Here is a 24,851-nt window from a genome sequence, read left to right on the forward strand (position 1 = left end):
CCCAAGGCAGCAGGCAGGTGAGCACATGCTGTAGTGACTCTGCTTTTCCACTGGAAACGTTGTTGTCCCACAGCTCCCTCCTTGGGAATAACCCTCACTCACCATGGCCCAGCCATAACCTCTCCATCCCCTCACCCTGACCCTCTCCACTTGCTCGGTGGCAAGAGTTGCTCTGCAATTTGCCTTGTTCAGCCCCCCATGGGGACTCTGAACCCTTGGGCTTGAACTCTGCCTCCTCTGAGGTCCAGCTCTTGATACAGCCAGGCTGGGGAGAGGAGGGAGGTTTCCAGGCATCCCTTGTGGATGCTCCAAAAGCGTTTGCAGCAAGGTGTGGTAGGACTTCTATATGGGACACACGTTTTCTTCCCAGTCTCTCTGAGAGGTCTGTGGGTCTCCAAGGGTGCAGAGCAGCAGGGAGCCCTTGGAGGTGCTCAGCAAACCTGTCCTGGGGCATGTGCAGGGCTGGGAGATGCATCACCCCTTGGGCTGCTGCTGAGCCCAGACTCTGCACACTGGAACCCAACCTTGTTCTGCTCCTACCTAGGGTTTGGCATGGGGCTTGGTAGCTGGAGATGCAGCAGACACCAGCCATGTCCTTTGAACCTCCTTCTTCCCAGGTCCTGCCTGGGCTTCAGGTGTGCCATCTTTTCCTGGCACTACAAGGGGAGGCCAGTACGTGTCACCCAAGGGTTAATGGCTTTAAACTGTGCTGCTAAAGCCATCTTCTGGTTTCAATTTAACTTTGCATTTGCGTGTGGATTAGACTCAAGGATGTTCATATTCATTTAATAATCTCCCCACTTAGGCACTGAAGACATGAGCACTCAGTTGCCAGAGCCAGGAGAGGAAAGGGAACATTTAACACATGTATCCCTGAAAGGTGACCCCACTGTCCCAGGCCCCAGCGAGCAAGAAGAGCCTGGCTGAGAGGCTGAAATGATCGAGGTCCTGGAGCAGGTCCAGAGGAGGCAACTGGGCTGGTGAAGGGACTCAAGCACAGATCCTGTGAGGAGAGGCTGAGGGAGCTGGGGGTGTTGAGGCTGGAGAAGAGGAGGCTCAGGGGAGACCTCATCACTCTCTCCAACTCCCTGAAAGGAGGTTGGAGCCAGGGGGGGGTTGGGCTCTTTTCCCAGGCAACTCTCAGCAAGACAAGAGGGCACAAGAGGTCTCAAGTTGTGCCAGGGGAGGTTTAGGTTGGACATTAGAAAGAATTTCTTTCTGGAGAGGGTGATCAGGCATTGGAATGGGCTGCCCAGGGAAGGGGTGGATTCTCCATCCCTGGAGATATTTCAAAAGAGCCTGGATGTGGCACTCAGTGCCATGGGCTGGGAACCACGGGGGGAGTGGAGCAAGGGTTGGACTTGATGAGCTCTGAGGTCCCTTCCAATCCAGCCAGTTCTATGATTCTATGATTCAAGGGGCTAACACGAGTTCCACAGAGTCCCTGTGCAGGGGGTTGGGACACATGTGCCCCTGACTCCCCACCTTGCTCTTCCAAAGAGCCCCAAGAAGAGCAAAGGCCATGGGGCAGCCATGCTCTCCCTGTGCTCCATCCAGCAGATCATGATAGGATGCCCTGAGCCCTGGAGATGCTGTGTGGGTGAGATGGACATCATCAACCCAGATACACTGAGTGAGGATCAAGCCAGCCCTGCTAAGCACAGGGAAGCCCCATGAATGCCATTGCTGCTTGTGCACAGAATGCAGACCCCAGGAACCCGCCTTGGCTTTTCCTGTCAGGCTTCAGAGTCCTGCAGAAAAAAAAGATGATTTTGGAGAAGGACCAAGAGTGTCCTGCAAAGTTGTCTAAACATAGTGCAAGGAAAAAGGAACGTGGAGCAAGGCTCAGAGTGCAGCAAAAATAGCCCAGGGACGGCTGCTCAGAGCTCAGCCTCCTTGCCTTGCCTGCAGCCATCTCCCAGGATACTGGTTGGCAGAGCAAGCCAGGTCTGTCCCAGAGCCAAGGAACACTTTGGGAACTGACCACTCAGGAATGTAGTGTACAGCTCTCCTTGAGGCTCTGCTGCTGGGCTGGGGCTGGGGAACACCACTGAGATACAGAAATACACATCAAAAGGGGCTGTAATGGCACCAGCAGTGTGATGTGGCCCTGCTGGACTCCTGGTCACTTGTACATAATCCCAACAAGACTTCAGCTGTCACTGGCATTATCCCTGGAGTGGAACAAGGGAGTGAGGTTTCCCCTGCCCAAGGTCCTCCCCAGAAGACCAGCAATGGGGAGATTCCTCCAGACACTGCTCATGGTCCTGGTGCCACAGCAAAGGGACAAGCAGGCAAGAAAGCTGCTGGGAGCCCCACACATAGAGCCAGCAGGATCATCTCCACCAGGGAACGTTTTCCTGGCCTTTCTCAAGTGTCCCAGGATGCAGCTTCTCTACATCATCCATCTTTGCAATGAGACCTGGAAATGTTCAAAATATGGACACAATCCAGTGGGCATGGTCAGTGGTTCCATAAGGTGACCTCATCCCTGCCAACCTCAAGCAATCTGGGATCCAGTGACTTCCCTCTTCAGCCCCCCCAAATTGTCCTATCCACCATCCAGGGTGGGTCCTGTCTCCCGGCCCTTCAGTGGCTCAGAGGACCCTACATGTGCAGTGCTGGGACACTGCCAAGGTGGCTCTGCATGTCAGTGTGGAGCAGCTGGGCTGGCACACACATCTCATTGCTGAGCAGCAGATGCACCACCAGGAGGATTTTCCCCAGTTCAGATCCATGAGCAGGTGGCTATGTGACCTCCTTGGGACACACAGCCTCACAATACTGGGGATTCTTCTTGGGGTGGCCACAGCAGCTCACAGGATGCTGCAGGCATCTTCCTGCAGGTCCATATCTCACCTGCTCATCAGTCATGGAAGTCCCCTTGCCAAGGGCTGTAGCCCATCTCGTGTTCATATTTCTGGGTTGATGGCAGCCTGGATACAAGTTGTGCCAAAAGGAACCAGAGGAGGTGGTGATCAGCAGAGCAGAGAGGATCTTCAGCTCATCTCAGACTCCTTAAAGACAGCAGAAAGGAGAAAAGGGAGCTTTTAACATGAAACACAGAATCATAGAATCCTAGAATTGGCTGGGTTGGAAGGGACCTCAGAGCTCATCAAGTCCAACCCTTGCTCCACTCCCCCCGTGGTTCCCAGCCCATGGCACTGAGTGCCACATCCAGGCTCTTTGGAAATATCTCCAGGGATGGAGAATCCACCCCTTCCCTGGGCAGCCCATTCCAATGCCTGATCACCCTCTCCAGAAAGAAATTCTTTCTAATGTCCAACCTAAACCTCCCCTGGCACAACTTGAGACCTCTTGTGCCCTCTTGTCTTGCTGAGAGTTGCCTGGGAAAAGAGCCCAACCCCCCCCTGGCTCCAACCTCCTTTCAGGGAGTTGGAGAGAGTGATGAGGTCTCCCCTGAGCCTCCTCTTCTCCAGCCTCAACACCCCCAGCTCCCTCAGCCCTTCCTCACAGGACTTGTGCTGGATCCCTTCACAGCCTCCTTGCCCTTCTCTGGACCTGCTCCAGCACCTCAATCTCCTTCCTGAGCTGAGGGGCCCAGAACTGGACACAGGACTCAAGCTGTGGCCTCCCCAGGGCTGAGCACAGGGGCAGAATCCCTTCCCTGGACCTGCTGGCCACGCTGTTCCTGAGCCAGCCCAGGATGCCATTGGCCTTCTGGGCCACCTGGGCACACTGCTGGCTCCTCTTCAGCTTCCTTCATCTGGCATGTTACTGTGCCTTGCACACTATGGTGGGAGAGAGGAGGGAAGGGATCTTTCTGGATACATCCAGTGACTGCACCAGAGCATCTGAACCAGCCATCTCCATGTGCTCACTGTCCCACATTCCTGTGTTCCCCAAGGATGTGTCCCTGGGACATTCCCTGCACCCTGCATCCCCTGGGAGACAGCAGACTGCAGGGTCTGTGGCATCTGGAAGAGCTTGAAGCCATCTGAAGACCAACACAGGGGACAGATCTGCTGTCCACAGCATCAGGCAAGGCCCTAGGTTTCCCCTGGGAGATGGAAATGCAGCGCCCAACATGGGAGGGATTCGGGACAGTTAAGCAGGGACAGGCAGGCTGTAGGAGGGTGTTAGAGAACAAACCATACCTGGGGGATAGCTGTAAGATACTTGGTAGTCTCCCAACCAAGCTGGCAGGGAAGTGACTTCAGATGGATCCAAACATCCTTTCTACCTGATCTGAGTGGGGTACAGAAGAGCTGGGCAGAGCACAGGGCCAAGCTGGGATCAGAACCTTGCAGTGACCCAGACTAATGCTCCCTTTTTCTTTAAACATGCACTTTTATGATGGGTGAGAAAGGGGCATAACAGTTCTCTAACGACTTAAGGGTGTTGAGTTGTGAAGTGCAGCAAGAAAAAGCAGCTCCAGCCCAGGATGCTGCCTGCACACCTCCCTCTGCCAGCCCAACAGCCCCACCAGCCCAGGGGAGATGCCCTCACCCAAGGAATCTGCCTGCTCCTGGCTCCAGCCACTCCCAGGGGCAAATATTCACCCACAAATGTGCCATCAGAAAATCTCTGGTGAAAATTACATTAGTGCAGAGGATGTTCCCATACAGTAGTCCTGAGGGGAGATGACAGCATGGCTGTTCCCTCTTGAGTCTCATTTTGCTGTGACTTTGCTCTTCTCTTTGCATTTGAATGCTCTTTGCATCCTGCTGTGACCTTGGCCCCATGGTGTCTCTTACAGGCAGCCTCTCACTCACCATGTCTGACCATATGGGGCTGGTGAGCTCTTCCCCTATTTGTTCAGCCATGAAATGTAACCCAGCTACATGCTAGAATGAAAAATCCCCCCAATTTTCCTTTGAAATGGACTTGAGTGATGGGTGACATCAGTGCTCCAAGTGACAGGTGAACCTTTGAGGCTGGGAGGAAAATTTAGTGATGGTTGTGACTCTGAGCAGAAGGAGGTGTGGAGGTAACGGGTTGGTTCTGTGTGAAGGTGAAGAAGTTGAAATGCCCCAAATACCAGGGGCTGCAGATGGACCTTGGTGAAAGACCAAACCAGAGAGACCCCAAAGCTGAGAGGAGGGGATGAGCCCCAGTGCAGGACCCACCAGCACCAGTCCCCACTCCTGGTGGGTGAGCCTTGTCCCCAGCACCATCCTGCTGCTCAACCTGACCCAGGGCCCCATGTTACCCCCCACCTCCCCTGAGCCTGCCTGCACTCCCAGTTCCTCTCATGTCCTCATCTGACTCCTTTTGGCCAGCCTGCCAGGAGGAAACAGCGTGTGTTGGTGGAGGGCCAGGGCTTCGCTTGTGTTGGAGCTTATTGCCAGACTGCTCAGCAAGGAGCTGATCCCCCAGAGGCTGCATTTTGGGGTTCACTCCTCAGCCCAGACAGGAATGATGTTGAGATCTGCCAGGTCTGGGCAGTGGCTCGCAAGGCTGTGTGGGAGGGAAGCCAAACCCCCATGGATGAACAGTGACAGCTTCCCCTGAGAAGCTGAGACCCATGGTGGGGCTTGATGGAAAGAGGAGCAATTCAGCCCAACAGCCCCCAAAAGGTGATGGTTTTGTAAATCTCCCCATCACCCTGAACCAGGCTTAACCCTCACACATCTATGCCAGGCATCAGTGGTTCAGAGACACAGGGATCTGCAGCCTGATAGCAGACTGGCCAGGGTCCTTCCTCCCATCCCACAGCCTGGACACTCCGAGGGGCTGGAGACATGTCAGGAGGGATGTTTCCAGCACCTCTCACTCTGTTTTGTCCATTCTTGTTCCCTCAGTTTCTAGCTCTGAGAGCTGGATCCTTTCATCCCACACAGCCTTTGACCTCTTCTCTTCATGTTCCCACCTTGCTCTCCTCCTTGGTGACTGCTCTGCCACAATGGGCATCCACCATCCTCCTCATCCACCCACAGTGCTCTCCTTTCCCCATCTTACTCCTTGATTTTTGGGGGATGGTTCCCTTTATTCCTTGTCCCATTAAATCTCTCCTGCACTGATGACCCCTTTGCTGATGCAGACACCCCAGGTGGCAGTGCCTGCTGTGTCTCCTCTGCTGCCAGCCCTACCTCCAGCTCTCCTTGCCCTGCTCCAGCCACCTTCTCAGCCCAACACATGGTCCCTTTCTAGCCCCACAACCCCAGCACTGTGGAAACCTCTGTCCCACAGACCCACAACCTTCTCCGTCACTTCTCACCTTTTTATTTTATTAAAGCAGTTAAAATCTACAGCCATGTTTCCAGTTGCCTGGACAGGACCAGTCCCTCTGTGGGCAACCAGCCTGGGCAGCAGCAGGTACTTCTCCAGCAAGTAAAATAGTGGGGAAATTCTCCATGGGGAAGCTTCAGGTCCCTGGGCAGACCAGGGATGGTGGCAGTGGGACTGAGCCACCAGTCTGCATGTATGGTTTAGTTTTTGGAGGGTTTCTGTCATTTCAAAGCAAGGAAATCATGAAATGTCAGATCTCAAGAGCTCCAGGCCTTTAATCACGTCTGTAGTGCCTCTTTGGGAAGCAGGAAAGAAGGCTGGAAATTACTACAGAACCATCTGCCCCCTTGACAAGAGTTTTGGCACAGGAACTTATCTCAAATTCACCCCATGGCTGAGCTGGTGCCTCCCAACCTCCAGGTCACCTTGAAGCAGGATGGGCCAGTGTGAGGAGTTGTGGTTCCTTGCAAGGGACTTTGGGAAAGGACATCTCCAGGGCACCTCCTCTGTGCATCCACAGACTTATTCCCATAGCTGAACACATCACCTGCCTTGCAGGTTTTTTAATCCCCATCTCCTAGAGTCATCTTCCTGGGGGAGACTCAGATTTCACTTTGCTGAAAGGAAATTGCTAAACCCTTCTGGAAAAGCTGGAGGAATAATGCTTAAAAAGCAGAACGTAAGAAACGAAATCCAGAATGTGTTTTTCTTTTTCTTTCTTTCTTCCTATTTTGTTTTTTTTTTTTTTTTTAATAAGCCTTAATTCAAAACCCTGCTCTTAATTTTTGGGCTCTGACTCATGCTTGGGATTATTGGGTCTCTGGGAGTCATTGACTGGCATTTGCAGGGTGCACTGGGATGGGAGGGAGCCAGCCCAGCCCTGCCTCAACATGTTTCCCCTCCAGCACCCCAAGGGTCTGGCTGCAAAATAATAAAAGCTCCACTGCCTTTTCCTTAGGGCCCCTCTGTGCTACAGACACAAACTGGAGCTCAGGCAGTGTCTAAAGTTCATGTTCTAGCTGAGTGTTACCAGTTACATCTCCGTGCTGAGTTGCCCACAGCTTGTTTCAGTTTTCCCCTTCTGGGTTGATATTTTCCAGTCTCACTCTCTGCACAAAAGGCAATTTGAAAGGCAAACCTCTGAGCACTCTTTGGCCATTTCAGAGTACACAGGCAGGGAAAAGCAACATCTCCATAATAAACAGCCCGCCCCCCCCTCTTTTTTTTTTTTTTTTTTTCTTTCTTCTTTCAAGAATACAAAATAATCTTCCAATTTTTAAGCCGCTCCACTGCTGAAATTGCTGGGGGTCAGAGCTGACATCTGGCAGGGACTCAGTCCTGCCTGAGAATGGCCATGGAGTGTTCAGTAAACCCTGTTTTCAGTAACTGAGCTGTATCCACCAAGGCACAGCACATTTTGCAGTGGTACCTTTTAATCAACACTTGGAAAGCTCCTGAGCAGCCTGGAGAAGGATGAAAACAGCCATTTATCTGCTCAAAGGTCCCTGGCAGTGGGGACAGAGGCTGGCAGAGGTTTCATGGCCAAGATGGGAGTGAGGCTACACCAGGGCCTGGAGTTCCTATCAGCAGTTGTTCAGCTGTCCTTGAGAAGGACAATGCAAATGGGATGTATGGAGCCAGGACCACTAAATCCCTCCTTGGCCAGCATCAGATTCTAACAGTTCAATGACACATCACTGAAGGCTTCCCAGAACTACATAAACACCAGAGAGAATTTGATACAAAACACTGAAGGATTTAGGTTGGAAGGGACATCTGGAGGTCTCCAGCTCACCCCCTGAGCAAAGTTAGCACTCCAAAGCTGGATCAGGGTGCTCAGAGCCTTGTCCAGGCATGTTTTGGACATATCCAAGGATGGAGATCCCACCACCTCTGTTCCAGCACTGCACCATTCACAAGACAACCCAAGCCTCACAGGTGCTGCCCATCCATGTGTCTTCTCAGGCCAGGTAGAGTGAGTTACCTGCAGGGCAAAGGAAGAGGGGAGGATGAGAAAGAGAGGCAACTCCTGCAGAGAAGGCACCATCACCAGAGTCATGCGTGGCAGAAAACAGGGCCCTGGGTTAGGCATCCAGCCTAGGGGCTGGGGATGGGGTCTCTCCTAGGGGACTCTGATGATAAATGTTCCTGAGAGGTCTTGGTGTGCTTTCATGGCCTTCATGGGAGAAGGATGCTGGTTCTGCTGATCACACCCAACAAGAGCATCCCAGCACTGCACATGGGCTGCTGCTCCAGCACTGGTCCCACCAAACAGACAGAACCTTTTCCCTTAACAACTGTGGGAAGCAACTGGTAGAGAAAGCAGAGTTGATGGGAAATTAGGATTGGGCAGGTACAAACTGGGGCCACATGAGCCTCGTTAGTTACTAAATCAAACCCAGTAGATACATGTGCAAAGGGACCTGCCAGCAGGTAGAGGCTGGCAGAAAGAGGTTGCCCCAGTCCCCTGGTCCCCAGCACCCCCTGAAGCACTGGCAGCCTTTTTTGCAGTGAAAAACACTGAGCATGTGTTGGAGAGCTGAGAAGGTCCTCCCCATCCTGGTGAAACAGGTCTCTGGTGGCATCCAGTGTCATGGCAGGGATGGGACAGCTGTCCCAGACAGGTGCCTGGGGATGTCCTGTGGGGCTGCAACCTGGTTTCCCATGGGGTGTTGGAACATGTGGGGCTGTAGTGATGGGATGAATAGTGGAGAAAGAGATGGAGACCCTTGAGCACCATGCTCAGAGTACCAAGTGGTCCTCAAAAGGGATGTTGATGTTTTAATACCCAGCCAGCCAGCCCACTCAGGAGAGCAAAGCCATGATGTTTGGATGGCTGATGCCAGCAGGGTTTATGTTCCCCTGCTGCAGAGCTCCCATCATGCACCAACCCCAGGACATGCTCAACCCTGGCTTCCCACAGCTCCCCTCCCTCCCCTCTACCCCCATCTGGCAGGGGTTATGCTGGATTCTGTCTAGAGAACACCAGAGCCACAGCTTCAGCCATGTGCTGGTCACCTTCCTGCTGCCCACCCCTTGAACCTGGCTGCAAATGTCAGAGCTGGTTTAAGAGAGATCCATGGGCTTCCCATTCTGGGCTGTCACCAGCTGCAAACACATTTTAGGTCTGGGAAAAATTTCTTCACCAGGAGAGTGGTGTGGCCCCACAAAATGTCCCCAGAGAGGTGGAGGTCTCCACCCTTGGAGGATTTTAAGCTGAGAACACCTCAGTTGGTGACAATGCTGCCAGCAGCCAGTGTTGGGGCTGAACACCTTGAAGGGCCTCTTCCACCAGTGCTCCTGTGACCTGCCCCTCACACATACCTTTCCTCTGAGCACATCCCATGCACCCCTGCACAGGCACCATAAATCCCTGTTACAACCCATTGGTGAGCACCGTTTCCCAGGACAACATCATCAACAGTGCATAGAGCAGGATTTGGGCCCCCAGGGAGGGCAGGTAAAGAGCTCCTCCATAGCCATAGCAAAGGGGTGTTTATTTCTGTGGTTTGTGTGCCAGTGTAACCCCTGGGACAGTTCTGTTTGTGTGAAACAGTAGGCTGAGGCTGTTGGGCATCATTGTCAGCAATTCTGTCAGCATTTAGGGACACCACGTGTGACCTGCACCACACCAAGATCTGCACCAGTGACTGACCAGAGGAAACATCCACCACTGCCACAGTGCCTAGGGAAGCCCCCAGAGTCCTGGATGCACTCCCACAGACTCTTGCTCCAGCCTTCACGGTGGGTTTTGTCCCCCAGATACTGCACTATGCAGCAAGCTCCCTCTTTCCCACAGAGGCCTCACCACTGGGAAATATCTTCTGTCTTCTCCTTTTCTCATCACACCATACCCACAGCCGTGCCTTCCTGGTGCAGCCAAATTGCACAGCTTTTCCCCGACACTTTGCAAGCTCCGAGGAATGCTCCCAGCCCTTCCCCACGGGCAGCCCACGATGCACTCAGCTCTGCCCTGGCCAAATCGGAAAGGGCTTGGATCCCATTCCCCACTGCAAGTGCCAGGGGCGGGGAGATCTTGCCTTGCATCTATTCTTTCTAGGTACAAAAAATGCTTTTCAAAAGTCAGAGCTGTTTCACTGGCAAGAGATGAAGATGCTAGGGGTGGCCAGCTGCCCTAGTTACAGTTCCTAACGAGGCCACTTTCCCAGCCCTGCTCTGTGCATGTTTTGCAGACACATACAGCAAGGATGCGTCACCTGCATCAGCTTGACCAGGGGTCTGCATCCCTACCAGCCACACTGAAGCCCTGAGGCCACTGGAACCGCTGCAAGGTTGCTTGTCCCCACGTTCCAGCTGCTCCTGTGTTGCTCCTCTTGAGCAGAGAGCTTGTGTTTAGTGACGATGTGGTTTTGCTCAAGCATTACATCATTTGGCAATGCCAGCCAGCTGGACAGAGTGGTCAGCACGGCTGCTCTGCCCTGGTGATGTTCAAGTTCCCCAGTCATGAGGGGCTCTGTGCCCCCCCAGCCTTTTTGTGAGGGTGCATGTGAGCAGAAAAAAAAGCACCCGTGCAAAGCCCATCGAGGGGCCAGCAGCTCCTGCATGGTGTGTGTGTCCCCCAATCTTCTTGATGCTTCCCAGTGCTGGGTGTGGAGGACAAAATGCTCCGTAATTTCCACGTCCCATTTCCTGTGTCTGCAGCCATCAGCACTTTCCCTACAATAAAGTGGGAACTGAGATAAGTCAGACAACGAGGCTCCAGATGGATTGTCCTGAGCATGGATTTACTTCACATTTCTTTAAGTGGGTGTCCAGGTTTGGGACTTCACACCTCATGCAGGCAGAGAGGAAGTGGGTGGATTTGCTGAGAATTCCAAATTTCCAAAGCCGTGTAAAGAGCACAGGGAATGAGAAGGGGCTGCACATGGGAAGCCTGGTGGGAAGGGGTGGCAGACAGGGCTTTTCCTTACATGTGGGCAGCAGTTTGGGGACGATGGGGAGCGGGACACAGGGATGAGCATCATCTCAGCCCATGTCGGACCACAGGGAAAGCACTTGAGCATGCCCAGCGCTGCCAGCCGCAGGGAGGGGGATGCTTTGCTTTCCTTGCTCTTAATTCCCTCCGTTTAACTTGCTGATTTGCTCTGTGCTCCCTGACACTTGGCCAGAAATGCCCCATGAGCCGGGGGCCGAGGTGGACAGCGGGGACACACAATGCTTGGATTTGCACCAGAGCCAAGGGACTGAGGAGAGGCAGAGCCTGCCTGGCCCCGAATGCACCGGGGGATGGAAGGGGGGGAAGGAGCCCAGCCACGCGCACCTCCCACTCCGGGAGCTCGGGGGGACGCGGTGCTGATCGGGTCCTGCGTGTCCCCAGGACACCCCGGGTTCGGAGAGGGGGCCCCGCTCCCGGGACAGACGCCCCTCTCCCGCCACCTAACGGCCACCAGGGTGTGAGCACCGCACCCCGCACCCCGCACCCCTCCCGCTACCCCGCGTCCACCCCCGGGCCCCCGCGTCCCCTTACCCGGCCGCTCCCACCTCCGCCCGCTGCCATCCTCGGTGCCGCAGCCCCCGGGGCTGCTTGCGGTGCCGGAGACCCATGGGGGTGGGCGCATCCCCTTCCCCTGGCAACCTGCCTTGGCAGCTTTCCCTTCCAGCTTGGTCGTTAGGGGTGTGCCGGGACTGGAGAGAGAGCATCGAGAGGCAGAGGAATTAAAGAAAAAACAAACACAACAAACCAACAAAAACCAAGCAACAACAAAAATAAACAAACATGCAAAAAACAAACAAGCAAACAACCGGGGAAAACCCACACAGCCTTCCCCCCCCCAAAAAAAAACCAAAACCCAAACAAACAAAATAAAAAAAACCAACCACCAAAACCAAACTCAAAACCAAAAACCAACCAACCAAACCCAAGTAGACAACCCAATAGGCTGGAGAGACGCTTGTGTGCTTGCCCTCTCCCCATGACGTAGTGTCCTGTGCCTTCCCCCCCTTTTCCCCTCCCTTCTCCTCCCTCCTTCCACCTCTCCCCCCTCATCCCGCCCCCCCCTTCCCCCCCCCTCCCTTTCCCTTCGCATCCTTGGAAGCAACAATTAAGCAGCTCTGGGATAAAACACACTGCCGGCGGGAGCACGGGGGCATTGCTTCAAGAGATGGCAAGGCAGGCAGCTGCACCCCTCCTCCCCGGAGTCCTCTTCCTCTTCTCCATCCTCCCGGCTTCGCAGCAAGGAGGTAAGAAAAGAAAAGGCTTCTTCCTTCCTTCCTTCCTTCCCCCAGCCTCAGCAAGCGGTTTTCCCCGGATCTGCAGGAATCCTCCACCGACATTAGGGCTCGGCTGCTGTCCCCCCTCAACCCCCTGGATGCGGGACTCAGATTAGGGACAGGCTCTCACCTTGCCCTGCCTTGGGGACATCCCCGGGTGTGGGAAGGCAGCCCCCCTGGGTGCTACGTCCCTGGAGGGTTCTTTGCCCCCAAACCGGGTGGATGGCATGTGCCATTCCCCAGTGGGGTGGGATGTCACCGAGAGGGGTGACACAAGGCAGTTGGGGAATGGCATTGCTGCCCGAAGGACTCGTCAGGAGGAGGCTGCAAGGTGCTTCATCCTGGTTAGAGGCTTGGGGACACAAGAGGCTCAGGGACATGAGAGGCTTGGGGACATGCAGGCAGGGCTATGGGGGGGTGAACACCAAGCCCCCACGAGGACTGCAGTTGTGAGTGATCAGGGGAGTTGGCACCCATCACCCCTATGTGAGAGAGGTGAGCTGGAGGGGCAGTGGGGGGGTTCATGTGTGCATCCCACAGTTGATGTGTGTGAGCTGCCTCTTCAGAGTAGCCTTCAGAGCAGCTCAACCCAAATCACAGGCTCTGGGGGCCTGGAATGGCCCCTGTGCCATCCTCCTTGCAGTTGTGTCACCAGCGTCGGGTCCATCCACCAATGCATGATATGGGTCAGGGCTCACTGGCCAGTCCCTGGCTGGGCAGGGACTGTGTGACACCCCCAGCACACACACACACACACACACACACACACACACACGAGCATCTGCCAGGGCAGGGAGGTGAAAGCCAGCACAGCGATGTCCCACAGTGCCTGTGACAGAGCTGCAGCAGCCAGCACAGCAGGTGCCTGCTCGTGGGACCTCTCACAATCTCCTGACAGGGCCAGGAGCACACATGAGGTAGGGAGCGGCCCTGAGCAGAGTTGCAGCCTGCTGCAATGGCCCAACTGGGCAAAAAAGTCTGTGAAGTGGGCACAGTGGGGTCAATGGTGAGACAGCCACCTTTAGAAACCCAGGCCATGTCAACCTCTGTCATGCCACGGAGACTCTGAGATGGGCAGAGCCAGCAGCAGCAATGCACTTGGGGACTGAGCCATTGCATGGGGCTTCTCAGCCACAGAGGAGCGAGGAGCAGAGGAGGGGAGAGGGGAGGATCCCATGGGCAAGGGAGGGCAGGCAGAGTCCTAGGGGCTGCTTTCTGCACTTCACAATATTATCTCCAGTGCCCTGCAGCTCCCTGCTCTGTCTCTGCATGGTGGGCTCCAGCACCATGACCCCAGAGTGGTGCCAAGCCAGGCAGTGTCTGATCCTGGGCACCTTGGGGTTGAGGTGCCATCTGTGGTCGGTAGCAGCCTGGCCCTCAGCATTCCTCATCCCTGGCAGTGGTGCTTCATGCTGGTTTGCTCAACCATTAGAGCTTTGCTCTTCAGCTCTCATTTAGTGGCCAGCTGGGACACTTTCAGGAAGACTTTGGCCCTTGGGTGAGATCCTGCAACACTTGCTGAGCATTTTGGGGCTGTTGGCCTGGCTCCAGTCTCTGGCTCAATCTCCAGGGTTGTTTGCTGGTTTGGGAAGCAGCTCACAGAGGAGGTGCCTCTGGTGCTGGAAATTGCCCCAGTGCCCCAGTGGGCACACTGGGGAATGTTTCCCCATAGAGGAGTGACCAGTGTCTCTGCAGCCTGGTGGCCTCCATGGCACCAGCCAAGTTCACCTGTGCTGTGCCAACCCTCAGGGACTGAGCTGGGACAGAGGCAGGACCAGTGGCACAAGGTAGGGGGGATGCCAGGGTGCTGTGAGGTGCAGCTACCTGGGGAGGGCTCAGGGAAGCATCCTCCTGCATCTGCTTGTCAGTGCAGCCCCAAACGAGCCTGGCAGGAAAAGGAACCCTGAGAGATCCCAGGGTGGAGAGAGAAAAGGGGGGGAGTCCCCGTGCACATACAGACTGTCTCTGTCAGAAAAGTGACCCTGCCAAGGGGCTGAGCCCTGAGCTTGCTGCAGATGGTTGTGCTCAGGAAGCTCCCAGCAGCAGGGCAGGATCAGCCCCTGCTGCTCTGCACCCTCTGGGGCAGCAGATTGTACTGGGGACCATGGGGACCAGCACAGTTGGATCCAGGCCCCTGCTGCCAGATAGTTCCCTAAAAGATGCAGCCAGTCCCAGCATCTGCAGAGAGAAATCCATCCCTCAGCACTTCCATCCATCCCCCAGTGCTTCTTTGTGCACAGGGGATACCCCTGGAGCAACAGGGACTCCAGGGGGCTGAGGCCTTCAGGCTCTGGGACCATGGGGGATAGTTTGGGTGGTACAGAAAGGCTGGCATCCCAGCCTGAGCACTGCTGGGACCCTCCCAGGACACTCAGAGTCCTCAAGGTGATTCAGGGCCAGTAGTACCCTTGTGGGGCTGGGATGGCATCTCCCCTGCTCCTCCTGGGACTTCTCCTTTGGCAAGCAATTGGCAGGGTGCTGCTCATCCTCCAGTACTCTGAGATGGAAGTTGGATCCTTGGGGAGCTGGACAGGAGCCAGGTTCCTTACAGCAGCCCCCTGTTCACCCCACTGAGCTGCTACCAATGAGCTCAGGCTGGGATACAGATTCAAAGTTGCTTGGAGACTGCTTGTTTCCAAAACTGATTCTCCCAAGAAGCAGAAGTCAGTGGTGTGTGGGCAGAGGGGAAATAGCTGTGGTGCTTATGTGCTAAGCCTCCTCCTGGAGTTTGCTGGCGGGTCTGAGGTTTTCCCACCCAGCAAAGGTGTGAACTCCTGTCCAATGGTGGATCCTTGCCCTGGTGTTCAAAGCAGGGAAAAATCAGCTGTTGAATAGAGAAAGCAGCTGTATAGGCTGTAAAGAAAGATGTCAGCAGTGATGCAGGTAGAAATGGTGCAGATGATACAGTCATCAGTTAGAGATGCCACAGGGGACAAAACAGTGCAGGTATTGCAAGTGACCTGTGGTACAGAGCTATGGAAGAAGTCCAGGTTCTATATAAAAGGCTCCACACTGGATCCCTGTGGCGTTAAAGGTCGATCCCTATCACAGCTGGGGCCATGCATATGGATGTAAATCATCCTGCCCCTTGCTAGAGAAGACATCCCCAGGGTAGGTGCTGGGGTACTAGAGGCCACCCCTGCTCTGAAGGCTTCCAGCAAGCCCTGTCCCAGGAGACAAGCTGGAAGGAAGGAGAAACCTTCTTCCTGGGGCCCTGGCAAGCTGGGACTGAGGGTGGAAGCTCCTTCAGTCCTGGGATGCTGGTGGCTGAGTTTCCCCTTCCCTGGTGGCCAAGGGAATGTGTGGGGAGCAGAGAGAGGCATGCCACACTGAGGAGCAGACCTTGGGGTGGATGATGGACTCCTGTCCCCGAGGCTGGGGAAGGAAGGTGCTGGGGAAGGGCAGTGACCAGATGGAGAGGGGTTGCCTTAGTCTGGTGCAGCCTCTGAGAGCCCATGGTGTTGCTGGTGCCAAGAATGGGGGTGCTGGCAACACCTGAGCTCAGTCAGTGCTGTCAGCTGGTGGGACTGGGGGTGCTGGGGTCACTTTGGGTGCTCCTCAGAGAGCCAAGTGGGTCAGAGACCCTTGGATCCCCTCACCGGGACAAGCCTGGCTTTGCTGCCAAACACAGACAGCTCTGCACTTGAAGTTCTTTTGCTGCCTTGGTGCAGAGCTGGGTGTGTTTGGCAGCAGAGCTGGGCAAGGAAAGTAGTCAGGGAGGGGGGCAGCCCTCTGCGGTGCTCCCGAGGCCCCAGCTCCTCAAAGCTCCATGAGATCCGCAGCTCAGACACCCTGCTGCCAGCCAGCCTCCTGCCAGGGCTTCCTGAGCCCCCTCCACACCCTGACCTGCGCATGGAGGTAGCTGAGGAACTGGCACATCCCTGTAATCCTGCCAAAGGTGCAGACCAGCCGGGAGCACCTCACCTTTAGCGTGGGAGGTGCTCAGGTAGAGAGCAGCCAAAGTTCCAGAGATCCCCCTGCCAGGCTCCGCAGAGCCCAGGAGGGTGTCATGGAGCGGGGCAGCCGTGCCTGCTGGCAGCTGCCACCCAGACCTTTCCAGGGTGCCCACAGTTAGGAGGGCCTGGGGGCCTCTGCCGGGCAGTGCTGGCACAGGGGGACAGAGGGGTAGAGGAGCTCAGTCCGCATCACCCCAGCACCAGGGACCTTGTGAGGGGCTGGGAGTCTCGGCATGGGCTCCCCTGCTTGCTCGGGGACAGTCGCTGGCCCCGGGCACGGGAGGCTCCGAATGACGGATCGGCCCGGCCATGCCGCCAGCTCTGCCTCTCCGCGGCGGTGGCGGGGGTGGGGCGAACAGGCGAGGTGCGGCCTCTCGGGGTTGGTTTGGAAACGGGCAAGAAGCTGGCATTTGTTTTTCCAAGCCGGGGGAGGGGAGGGGGAGGGCCCTTTGTGGGGATGTGCCGGGAAAAGGAGCCGCTCCGTGAAGCCCTGGACGGCAGCCGGACTGGGCCGTGGCGGGGGTGGGCCCGAGCGGCCGGGGCGATCGCCGAGCCCATGTCCCCTCCACTCGCAGGGACATCAGGACCGGATTTGGCCCCTGGCCCCTGTAGGGCCCCGGGAGGTAGTTTTGGGGCTCCTGCTCTTTGTCAGGGCTGGGGGTTGTGTGGTGGGTCCTGTCAGGGATCCTCTGTGTGTCCCGGCGGGTTTGTGGGTGTGTGTCCTGAGGGTACGTGTGTCCCAACAGCTTCTGTGCATGCACAGCCGGACACCCCTCCTGCTCTGCCTGTGTCCTGACACGGGGGGCTGCAGCCCGGCCCTCTCTGAGCAGCTGGGATGGGTTCCCGGGGCCTGGGTGGTGGTGGAGACGTGAGCAGGGCCCGGGGGACACCCTGGCACTGGCACCTCACAGTGGGGAGCTGATGGGGCAAAGAGGGGGGCTGTGAGGCACAGTGAGATGAACCTTCAGAGATTGCACCACGTCTGAGGTGGAGATGTGTCCCCACCCTGCCATGCCTGCCTGTTCAGCTGCCTACTGGCACCTGGCTGCCCTGCCTGGCCCTGGGCACTGAGCAGCCTGTCGTGGTCTTTCCAGAGCTTTCCCATTGCATACACCCAGTTCCTGGGGGTGCTGGAGGGGTCTCTGCAGCCTCAGAGCAGGACAGCAGGTTCCTCAGGTTCCAGCCGTGCCACTGCAGGGTCCCCAGTGCCCATTCACCCTTAACTCCATCCCCTTTGCCCAGAACGGGTGGGAGAGCTGGGCACAGCTTGCTGCAGGGGTACTGGCCACAGCAGCCCTGCACTTTTCTCAAGCCTCCCTCAAATACTCCTGCCAGACTCCCCACAAGCCCTGCAACCCACTCTGCAAAGCCCACTGCAAACCCCACAGCAACCCCCTCCAGTGCCCAAAACATGCTGCAGCCAAATGTGGAGCATCCCTTTGCACTGCAGCCTCTTTGTGCCACCAACAGGGAATGGCTACCTGGAGGTCTGCAGGAGACTGATCTTTGCCAGAGTCCCAACCAGGTTAAGTAGGTTCCATGGAGGCTGAGCATGACCCCTGAGAACAAGCTTCAGTCACTGTGGAAAGCAGCAGGACCTGGGCACTCATCTTATCTTTGCAGAGATGGACAGAAAGTTTTGGTGGGTCTCAGCACTGTCCTCACAGTTCAACACCATAGTCCTGCTGGCCTGAGCTGGCTCTTGGCACAGGCAGGACAAGGCAGGGCAGGCAGCATGGGCATGGGGCAAGCACAGCCAAGCATGCTCATCCCCACCATGGGAATGAACTGGGACAGCCTCACCCACATCTGCATGACCATGCCTGGAAATATCCCCCCAGAGCCATGGGAAGCTGGAGGTGATGGATATAGCTCTGTCTATGGTATGGGACATGTTTTGGGAAGCAGAGATGGACACCAGCCAGCCTTGCTCTGTGCCAGCCCTGTGTCCCTCCCTTGCTCCCTTCCATGCAGGACCAAGTCCTGCTGACACCTTCCAGCTCCTGGTTAGGACATCTCCAAGCCCCTCACCACCATCACACTGGGGAAACTGAGACAGGGACCTGCTCTTGAGCTCTTGTTCTGGGGGTCTGCATCCCACCCCCTCCTCAGGCACCAGCTCTCAATCCCAGGAGGTTCTCCCTTGCCCTGACACACCTGATACCTTTGGATTGCTGGGAGGATTTTTACAAGGGTCTCTTCTCTTGCAGGGGTCCCTGGTGCTATCCCAGGAGGTGGAGTCCCAGGAGCAGGCTTTTTCCCAGGTAAGGGGCTCCAGGCAGCCTTGGGGGGTGAAGGGGCATCACCCTGCACACATGTTGGGCAGGTGCCTGGTGAGTGCTTGGGTACCTTGAGCCAGCAGAAGAAGGCTGGGGTCCTGCCACCCAGTATCAGGGGACATAGTGACACCCTGTCTGGGCACTCAGCCCTGGTTGGCTTGTCCCACAATGCTGGGACAAGACTGGGCAGCAGTGCCATGTTTAGGCTGGATGTCACCTACACCCTGCCCAGCTCTGGCCATAGGAGGTGCTCAGAGGTAACAACATTTCCCCAGTGTTTCAGGCAAAAAGTTGAGGACACCCCAGGGAAGATGCCTCATCCCCCCACCCCCCACCCTTGTGACCCTCACTGCCTCCCCATGGGACCCAGGAACATGGCATGAGTGGGTGGGTGGTGGGTGCTCAAAGGGCTGTGTGCTAAGACTCTGCCATTGCTCACAGGTGCTGGAGTTGGAGGTTTAGGAGCAGGTGAGTGTTGGGACCCCTTTGCCCAGAGTGTGTGGGACAGGGACTGGGGGCAGCATTCCTGCAGAGCTGCCTGGTGTGAGGCAGGGGATCTGCCATGAGGATGCTCCCATCCCACATGCTCCCCAGCTCCTGGGGGATGGTAAGGGGAAGGATGGGTCTGACTTCTCTCCACCCACTTTCCCCTAGGACTCGGGGCTGGAGGAAAACCTCTCAAACCAGGTAAGGAACCTTTCCTTGGCACTCTCACAATCTCTGGCATTTCCAGCAGCCAGGATGTCTCCCAACCCTGGTTGCTCTCCTGTTTCTCCCACATGGCCTGGGGGCCACCCCCATCCTGGCTGGTGCAGCCAAGGCATGCACCAGCCAGCACTTTACACCCTGCCCTGCCCCACTCTCACCCACCAAGCCCTGAGAGCCCAGAGAGCTTTCCTCCCTTGTCCCTGGCTTCAGTGCACAGCACCTTCCCCCAGCCTACACCGACCACCCTCTGGGTAGTCACTGCCTGCAAACCTACACCAAAGCTCCTTGGGAAGACACTAAGCCAAGTCTCTCAGCCTTGGCCAGTGTGAAGCTAGCAGCACTTCTGCTTGCCTTTGCTCCTGGCTGAGAAGCTTTTGCAGCCCACACTAGGGGTTTTTTCTGGACTATAAATCAGGGGGTGTGAGGGGACATCAGCAGAGGAGAGATGAGATAATGGCAGGAGGATGTACAGCCGAGGGCACCGAGCCTGTGGCATGGTGCTGGGTCAGCAGAGGGTAAATCTGGTGCCAATGGAGACGCCTGGTGCCTGTGGAGGCCCAGGGAGGGACCTTCTTTTAGGTGGAGACCTGGATTGCCCACTCCCTGCCTGCCCTGGGGGTACCTGCTGTGCCCCAGGGCAGGGGGCACACAGCACCCCTTGGCCACCCGAGCCGTCCCATCTGCACGGCAGGAACACCAACCCAAGGCAGGGGCCAGCAACCTCCGTTTACTCGTATTTCAGCTTGTGGAAAGAAAAACAAGTCCCTTTATTTCAGTGTAATTAAAACCAAACGCAGTGCAGCCATGAAGCCCCAGCCGAGCGGGGTCCACCCTGAGCCAAGGGCCGTGGAATTTGCGCCTGGAGGGAGTGAGGGCTGATTAGCCCCAGATGTTGGAAGGCAGTGCTGGCCCCAGCTGGAGAGACTCATTCCTCAGCCATAAACATTTCAGCTCAGTCATTGGACAAGCTCAGTCCCCTCATGGCCCAGCAGTGTGGGGGGCAGACAGTGCAGAACGGGATGGGACAAGGGACCCGGATGCTGGAGGGCGTGTTTGTCACCCGTCCCTGTGTCCATCCCTGGTGCATGATCTGACCCCATGGGGATGGTACAAGTGGGACACTCTTGGTCCTCTGGCCCTGGCCATCCCTCCCACCCTTCCCCCCTGCCTCACCCCACTTCTTTTTCCAGGGGTCGGAGCCCTCGGGGGACTTGGCCCACTTGGCCTGCAGCCAGGTGAGCACAGACCACCAGCCACCCCCCCTGAGGACTGTCTGCAGGGTGATGTCCCCAGAGACCTACCTTGGGGACAGCATGTGGCTTGTCCCTCTTGGGTGCTCTCCATAGACTACCTGGTGGGTCCCCTCTGGGCTTGAGTCCTTTCCCAGACCTGAGGGGCTGGCAGCCACCCACAAGAAGCCCTGTGGTCCCCCAGCCATAATTGGGTGCCCCTGATCATTGATAGGCAAGGAAGAGCCAGGGTTCCCCGTGGGGTCTGCAGCAGGAGGACACTGCCTGCATGTGTCTGGCCGGACTGCCTGGGGCTGTTGGGGACCCCAGCATGTGTGGCCAGTGGCACCACAGGGTGTCCTGGGTGGTGGTGGCACAGGTGATGGGCAGGATGTGGATGGGAGCAGGTATTTAGGGGGGTTGCTGAGAGAAGCCAGTGCAGGACAGGGCTGTGCCTGCTAACACCACCTTGCCCAGCCTAACGCTAGCCCCTGCCACTGCTCTGCAGGCTTTCACAGCTCACCACCATCCCTGTGCCCACCATGCCCAGCAGGGAGGATCCAACACCATCTTGGGAGTGCTCACACTGGTTCCTCTCCTCCCCACAGGTGCTGGGGGTTTCTTCCCCGGAGGTGCCTACCCCGGGGGAGTCTTCCCAGGTGCTGCCTCTGCCGCTGCGCTCAAGGCTGCAGCTAAAGCTGGTGAGTGCCAGGGGTGTCCCACACTGTGATGGGCAAGGCAGCTACACAGGTCAAGGCACTGCTGGGGCTCAGGCAGCCCCTCAGGGACTCCCAGTGTCCCTGGGAGCCTGGGCTAGGAGAGCTTTCCCCACGGAGCTGAGGGACTGCAGTGCTGCTCTCATGGGGATCCCTGACAATTTGGAGGGACCCTGGAACTTACTGGTGTGCTGGGAAGGTGCATTGGACAAATTCGAGCCCCCCAGGAGCTGAGAGCACTTGAGCTGCCTGGTCCCTGTGCCTGGGTCTAGGGGATGTATCCCTGGTACTGCCTCAGATTGTTCTCTTCACCCCCAAGAGCCATCCTGAGCTTGTCCCTTCCTTTGCCACTGTTCTGGATACCCATAGCCCAGCAGTGGCATTTCACACTGGTACCTTCCTCTTCCCAATGTCCCCAAGTACTGGCATTGGTGGCATGGGTGGAGCTGGTGGCCCTGGTAGCCTCAGGGTCTCCACAGGTAGGAGATATCCCTCATTCCCAGTGTAGCTGAGCTTGGGGCAGTTTCATCCCCATGCCCACCAGCATGGGCAGGGGCTGGTGCCCAGGGCTCAGGGGGTCTCTGCTGCCTGCAGGTGCGGTGGCACCAGGTGGGGTGCAGCCCGGGGCTGGTGCAGCAGGGAAGCCTCCCAAAGTACCAGGTAGGTGACCGGTCCCGAAGGCACGGGCTGGGGCAGGGACTTGGCTCTGTCCAGGTGCTCATTCCTGCCTTTCTCTTGCCTGGCAGGCGCTGGGATTCCTGGAGCTTTCCCGGGTGGCGTGCTCCCCGGCACAGGTGAGCTGGGAGTCCCCACCCCACCCGCTGTATCCCCACCTCCAAAAGGGTCCCCAGCTGATGCCAGCACCCTGGTTTGGATCAGTAGCCTTGTGGCCAGCTGCAGCCTGGGCATTCCAAGAGTTTCCAAAGCCTTTCACCGGGGCTGTAGTGACATTTTCACCATGCCAAAGGTGGGGGGACCCGGCGTCTCCGAGGCTCTGGTGGTGCCAGGTTCAGAGGGAACAGGCAGCACTGGGAGAGGAGCTGGGAGCAGGCAGGGAGCACAGCAGGGCTGGCTTACCCAACCAGCTGCAGTGTGGAAAGAAGGGGGAGGAGATGGCAGGGGGAAAAGGAATTCCTCACTGCAAAGTAATTTGGGGGGAGGAAAACTTGTGAAAACAAGATGTTTCAACATTGTCAGAAGAAGTTAGTTGCTGGTAAGGAATGTCTTTTCCATGTCTGAAAACATGTGAGTTATAATGAAAGACATTTGTAAAAGGGAAAAAACCAAACCAAACCAAAAAAACCAAACCAACACAAAACAAAAAAACCTCAGCCCCAACACCAAAACTCCAGCCTGAGTGAGTGCAAAACTTTGGCACTGCCCGTTGCCCCTGGAGGGCTGGGGCTCTGCAGGCAGGACCCCTCTTCCTGCTTCTCATGAAGACCCAGGTTGCACAAAGTCACCTCATGTCACTGAGGTAGGGAGCAAGGCCCAGGCTTATCTACACCACGGTGCTGTGCTGTCACAAGTGGGACCCACTCTGGGTTGCCACGTCTTCTACAGGCACCCTGAGCTGCTGTATGGCAGCCCAGCACCCCCTCCAAGTCAGCCCTGGGGCTGGAGGAAACCCTGCCCCAGCAGCTCTGCCCAAGAGGTGCAGAGGGGACTGGCACAGAGGGTGAGCCAGGAAGCCCCTGGGGGATAAGGGAACCCTGTTCCAGGGTACACAGGTGAGTACTGAGCCAGAGATGGGTGACAGAGATTTTGGAGCTGGGTTCAGGGGTCTTGGTGCAAGGCCACGATGCCCCAAGGTGCTCACCTGACCCTCTGGTCTCTGCTGCAGGCATTCGTTTCCCTGGTGTAGGGGTGCTGCCCGGAGTGCCCACTGGTGCTGGCGTCAAACCAAAAGGTCCAGGTAGGTCCCCTCAAGGACCTGGGGACACTTGGGGTGGAAGTGGCTCCAAGGCTGGCTTCAGCTCTGCCCTCAGTGCCACCCTACTGGGGCTTGTTCCAGCCCCATCCTTTGGGATGGGAGAGCCCCACAGTGCAGTCGGGTGGGCAAAATGAGCCCATGCAGCCCACACAGACTGGTTTTTACCCTGAGGACTGGCCCCAAGGCTCACACTGGTGCCTTTGTGTTTCTGCCTAGGAGCAGGAGCCTTTGCAGGAATCCCTGGTGAGTGTCCTGTCTCTCTTGCCTGTCCTTCTCTTCCTTCCCACGCCTGTTCATCACAGCCATGGCCTCTCCACAGAGTGGGGAGAAGATGCCTCAGGGCTTCCCAAGCCACCCACTCTTCTCTCCCGGGGTGCCCCAAGATGCTCCCTTCTCACAAGGACTGGTGGCAGCCTGGCCGCAGGCTCCAGGTGAGAATCTGCTGTTGGCTTTTCAGGACTGGGAGGTTTTGGAGGTCAGCAGCCCGGTGTCCCTCTGGGGTATCCCATCAAAGCTCCTAAGCTCCCAGGTAAGCTGTCACATCCAATGGGCTGGGGGTGAAGGACCCCCAGTAATGCCAGGAGAAGGACCTGCTATTCCCCAGGGCTGAGCTGCAGTGCCCCTGGGTCCCCTGGACCTGACAGGGCTGGTGTTGGCCCTGGACCAGCAGAACAGATCAGGGGTGTTGGGCAGGTGAGTCCAGCAGCAGCCCTGTGGGCAGCTGCCTGCTGCTTCCTCTGTTCTTGCCCACAGTCCATGAGGATGGTGCTATGCTTTTCTCCAGCTGTTGTAAGGTAGGAAAGAGCATGTTCTGGGGACATGCTTTGGGACGAGCCTCCCCAGGATGTCCCTGCTGGCTCCTCCTGGCATTGAAGCACAGTCCTTGCAGGTACCATCTGCTTTCTGCAGCTCCTGGAGTTTTCCTTTCATTTCTGAGCACTCACCTAGGCCCAGTGGCCCAGCTGAAGTAGCTCTAGCTAAGGCCACCACCTACAGGCAGGTGGTGGGGATGAAGCTCTGGGCAGGACCCCCTTCCCACTACACATCCAGACAAGGCTTGTCCCCAAACTGAGAATGTTCAGCACCCTTTTTCAGCAACTCTGTGTTGTGTTCCAGCTCACAGCCAGCTGTGCCCAGGCAAGGACAGTGCCAAGCAGCCAGTACCAGGCTCTGTGCCTTCCAAGGGCAATGCTGCCAGCATACTGGTCCCCAAAGCATCCTGGCAGATCTGGGTGGAGACCTGAATCCCTGGACTGCTGGGGAGTGATTAGATCCCTGAGAATTTTCCCACTCACTGAAACCTGTAACTGCAGGCAGGAAAGCCCTGGTGGCGGAAGCCCACCCCTGGAGAGCAGGTCCCATCCCAGCATGGACACCAGTCCCAGCAGCTCTGTCCTCTTCCCCCTGACAGGGCCCTGTTGCCACAAATGACAGCAGAAATACTTGACCTGTGCCTGCTTTCTACCACTGAGGCTGAGTTATGCTTGTTTGGGTGCCTGGGCACCCCTGCAGCTGGGCCTGGCTCCATCCTGGGCCCCATCCAGGCCCAGCAGCCTGAATGGGACACTGCTGCCAACTCACCCACTTTATGTGGAGTCTTCATTAAA

General features: G+C 56.8%; 1 protein-coding gene and 2 long non-coding RNA genes across 32 annotated transcripts in view; 1 reads left to right on the plus strand and 2 right to left on the minus strand.

Annotated features, from left to right (window-relative positions):
* Positions 1 to 1,634: 1,634 nt before the first annotated feature.
* LOC139806116 (uncharacterized) lies at positions 1,635 to 3,012 on the minus strand. Its single transcript, XR_011730120.1, has 2 exons — positions 2,860 to 3,012; positions 1,635 to 1,751 (listed from the first exon to the last, which is right to left on the minus strand). It is a non-coding gene; the product is annotated as an uncharacterized lncRNA (long non-coding RNA).
* Positions 3,013 to 6,170: 3,158 nt separating this feature from the next.
* On the minus strand, positions 6,171 to 12,137 carry LOC139806062 (uncharacterized). The gene is made up of 3 exons (XR_011730094.1): positions 12,067 to 12,137; positions 11,681 to 11,838; positions 6,171 to 8,176 (listed from the first exon to the last, which is right to left on the minus strand). It is a non-coding gene; the product is annotated as an uncharacterized lncRNA (long non-coding RNA).
* Positions 12,138 to 12,227: 90 nt separating this feature from the next.
* Positions 12,228 to 24,851, plus strand: part of ELN (elastin) — a 43,744-nt gene continuing 31,120 nt past the window's right edge. For 12 of the 30 annotated variants that reach the window (XM_071764743.1, XM_071764746.1, XM_071764744.1 and 9 more), the window contains exons 1-11: positions 16,822 to 17,002; positions 18,590 to 18,643; positions 19,100 to 19,126; positions 19,313 to 19,345; positions 20,557 to 20,601; positions 21,204 to 21,296; positions 21,906 to 21,971; positions 22,058 to 22,105; positions 23,155 to 23,226; positions 23,461 to 23,487; positions 23,702 to 23,773. In XM_071764743.1, coding sequence (XP_071620844.1) covers positions 16,837 to 17,002; positions 18,590 to 18,643; positions 19,100 to 19,126; positions 19,313 to 19,345; positions 20,557 to 20,601; positions 21,204 to 21,296; positions 21,906 to 21,971; positions 22,058 to 22,105; positions 23,155 to 23,226; positions 23,461 to 23,487; positions 23,702 to 23,773 — 703 coding nt within the window. In that variant the 5' untranslated portion in view covers positions 16,822 to 16,836. Of the gene's footprint in view, positions 12,394 to 16,821; positions 17,003 to 18,589; positions 18,644 to 19,099; positions 19,127 to 19,312; positions 19,346 to 20,556; positions 20,602 to 21,203; positions 21,297 to 21,731; positions 21,791 to 21,905; positions 21,972 to 22,057; positions 22,106 to 23,154; positions 23,227 to 23,460; positions 23,488 to 23,563; positions 23,676 to 23,701; positions 23,774 to 24,851 lie in introns of those variants that run through there. The other 18 variants (XR_011730030.1, XR_011730031.1, XM_071764771.1 and 15 more) reach the window with 10 other exon arrangements.

The sequence above is a fragment of the Heliangelus exortis genome, chromosome 21, assembly GCF_036169615.1.
Source record: "Heliangelus exortis chromosome 21, bHelExo1.hap1, whole genome shotgun sequence".
Classification (NCBI taxonomy): Eukaryota; Metazoa; Chordata; class Aves; order Apodiformes; family Trochilidae; genus Heliangelus; species Heliangelus exortis.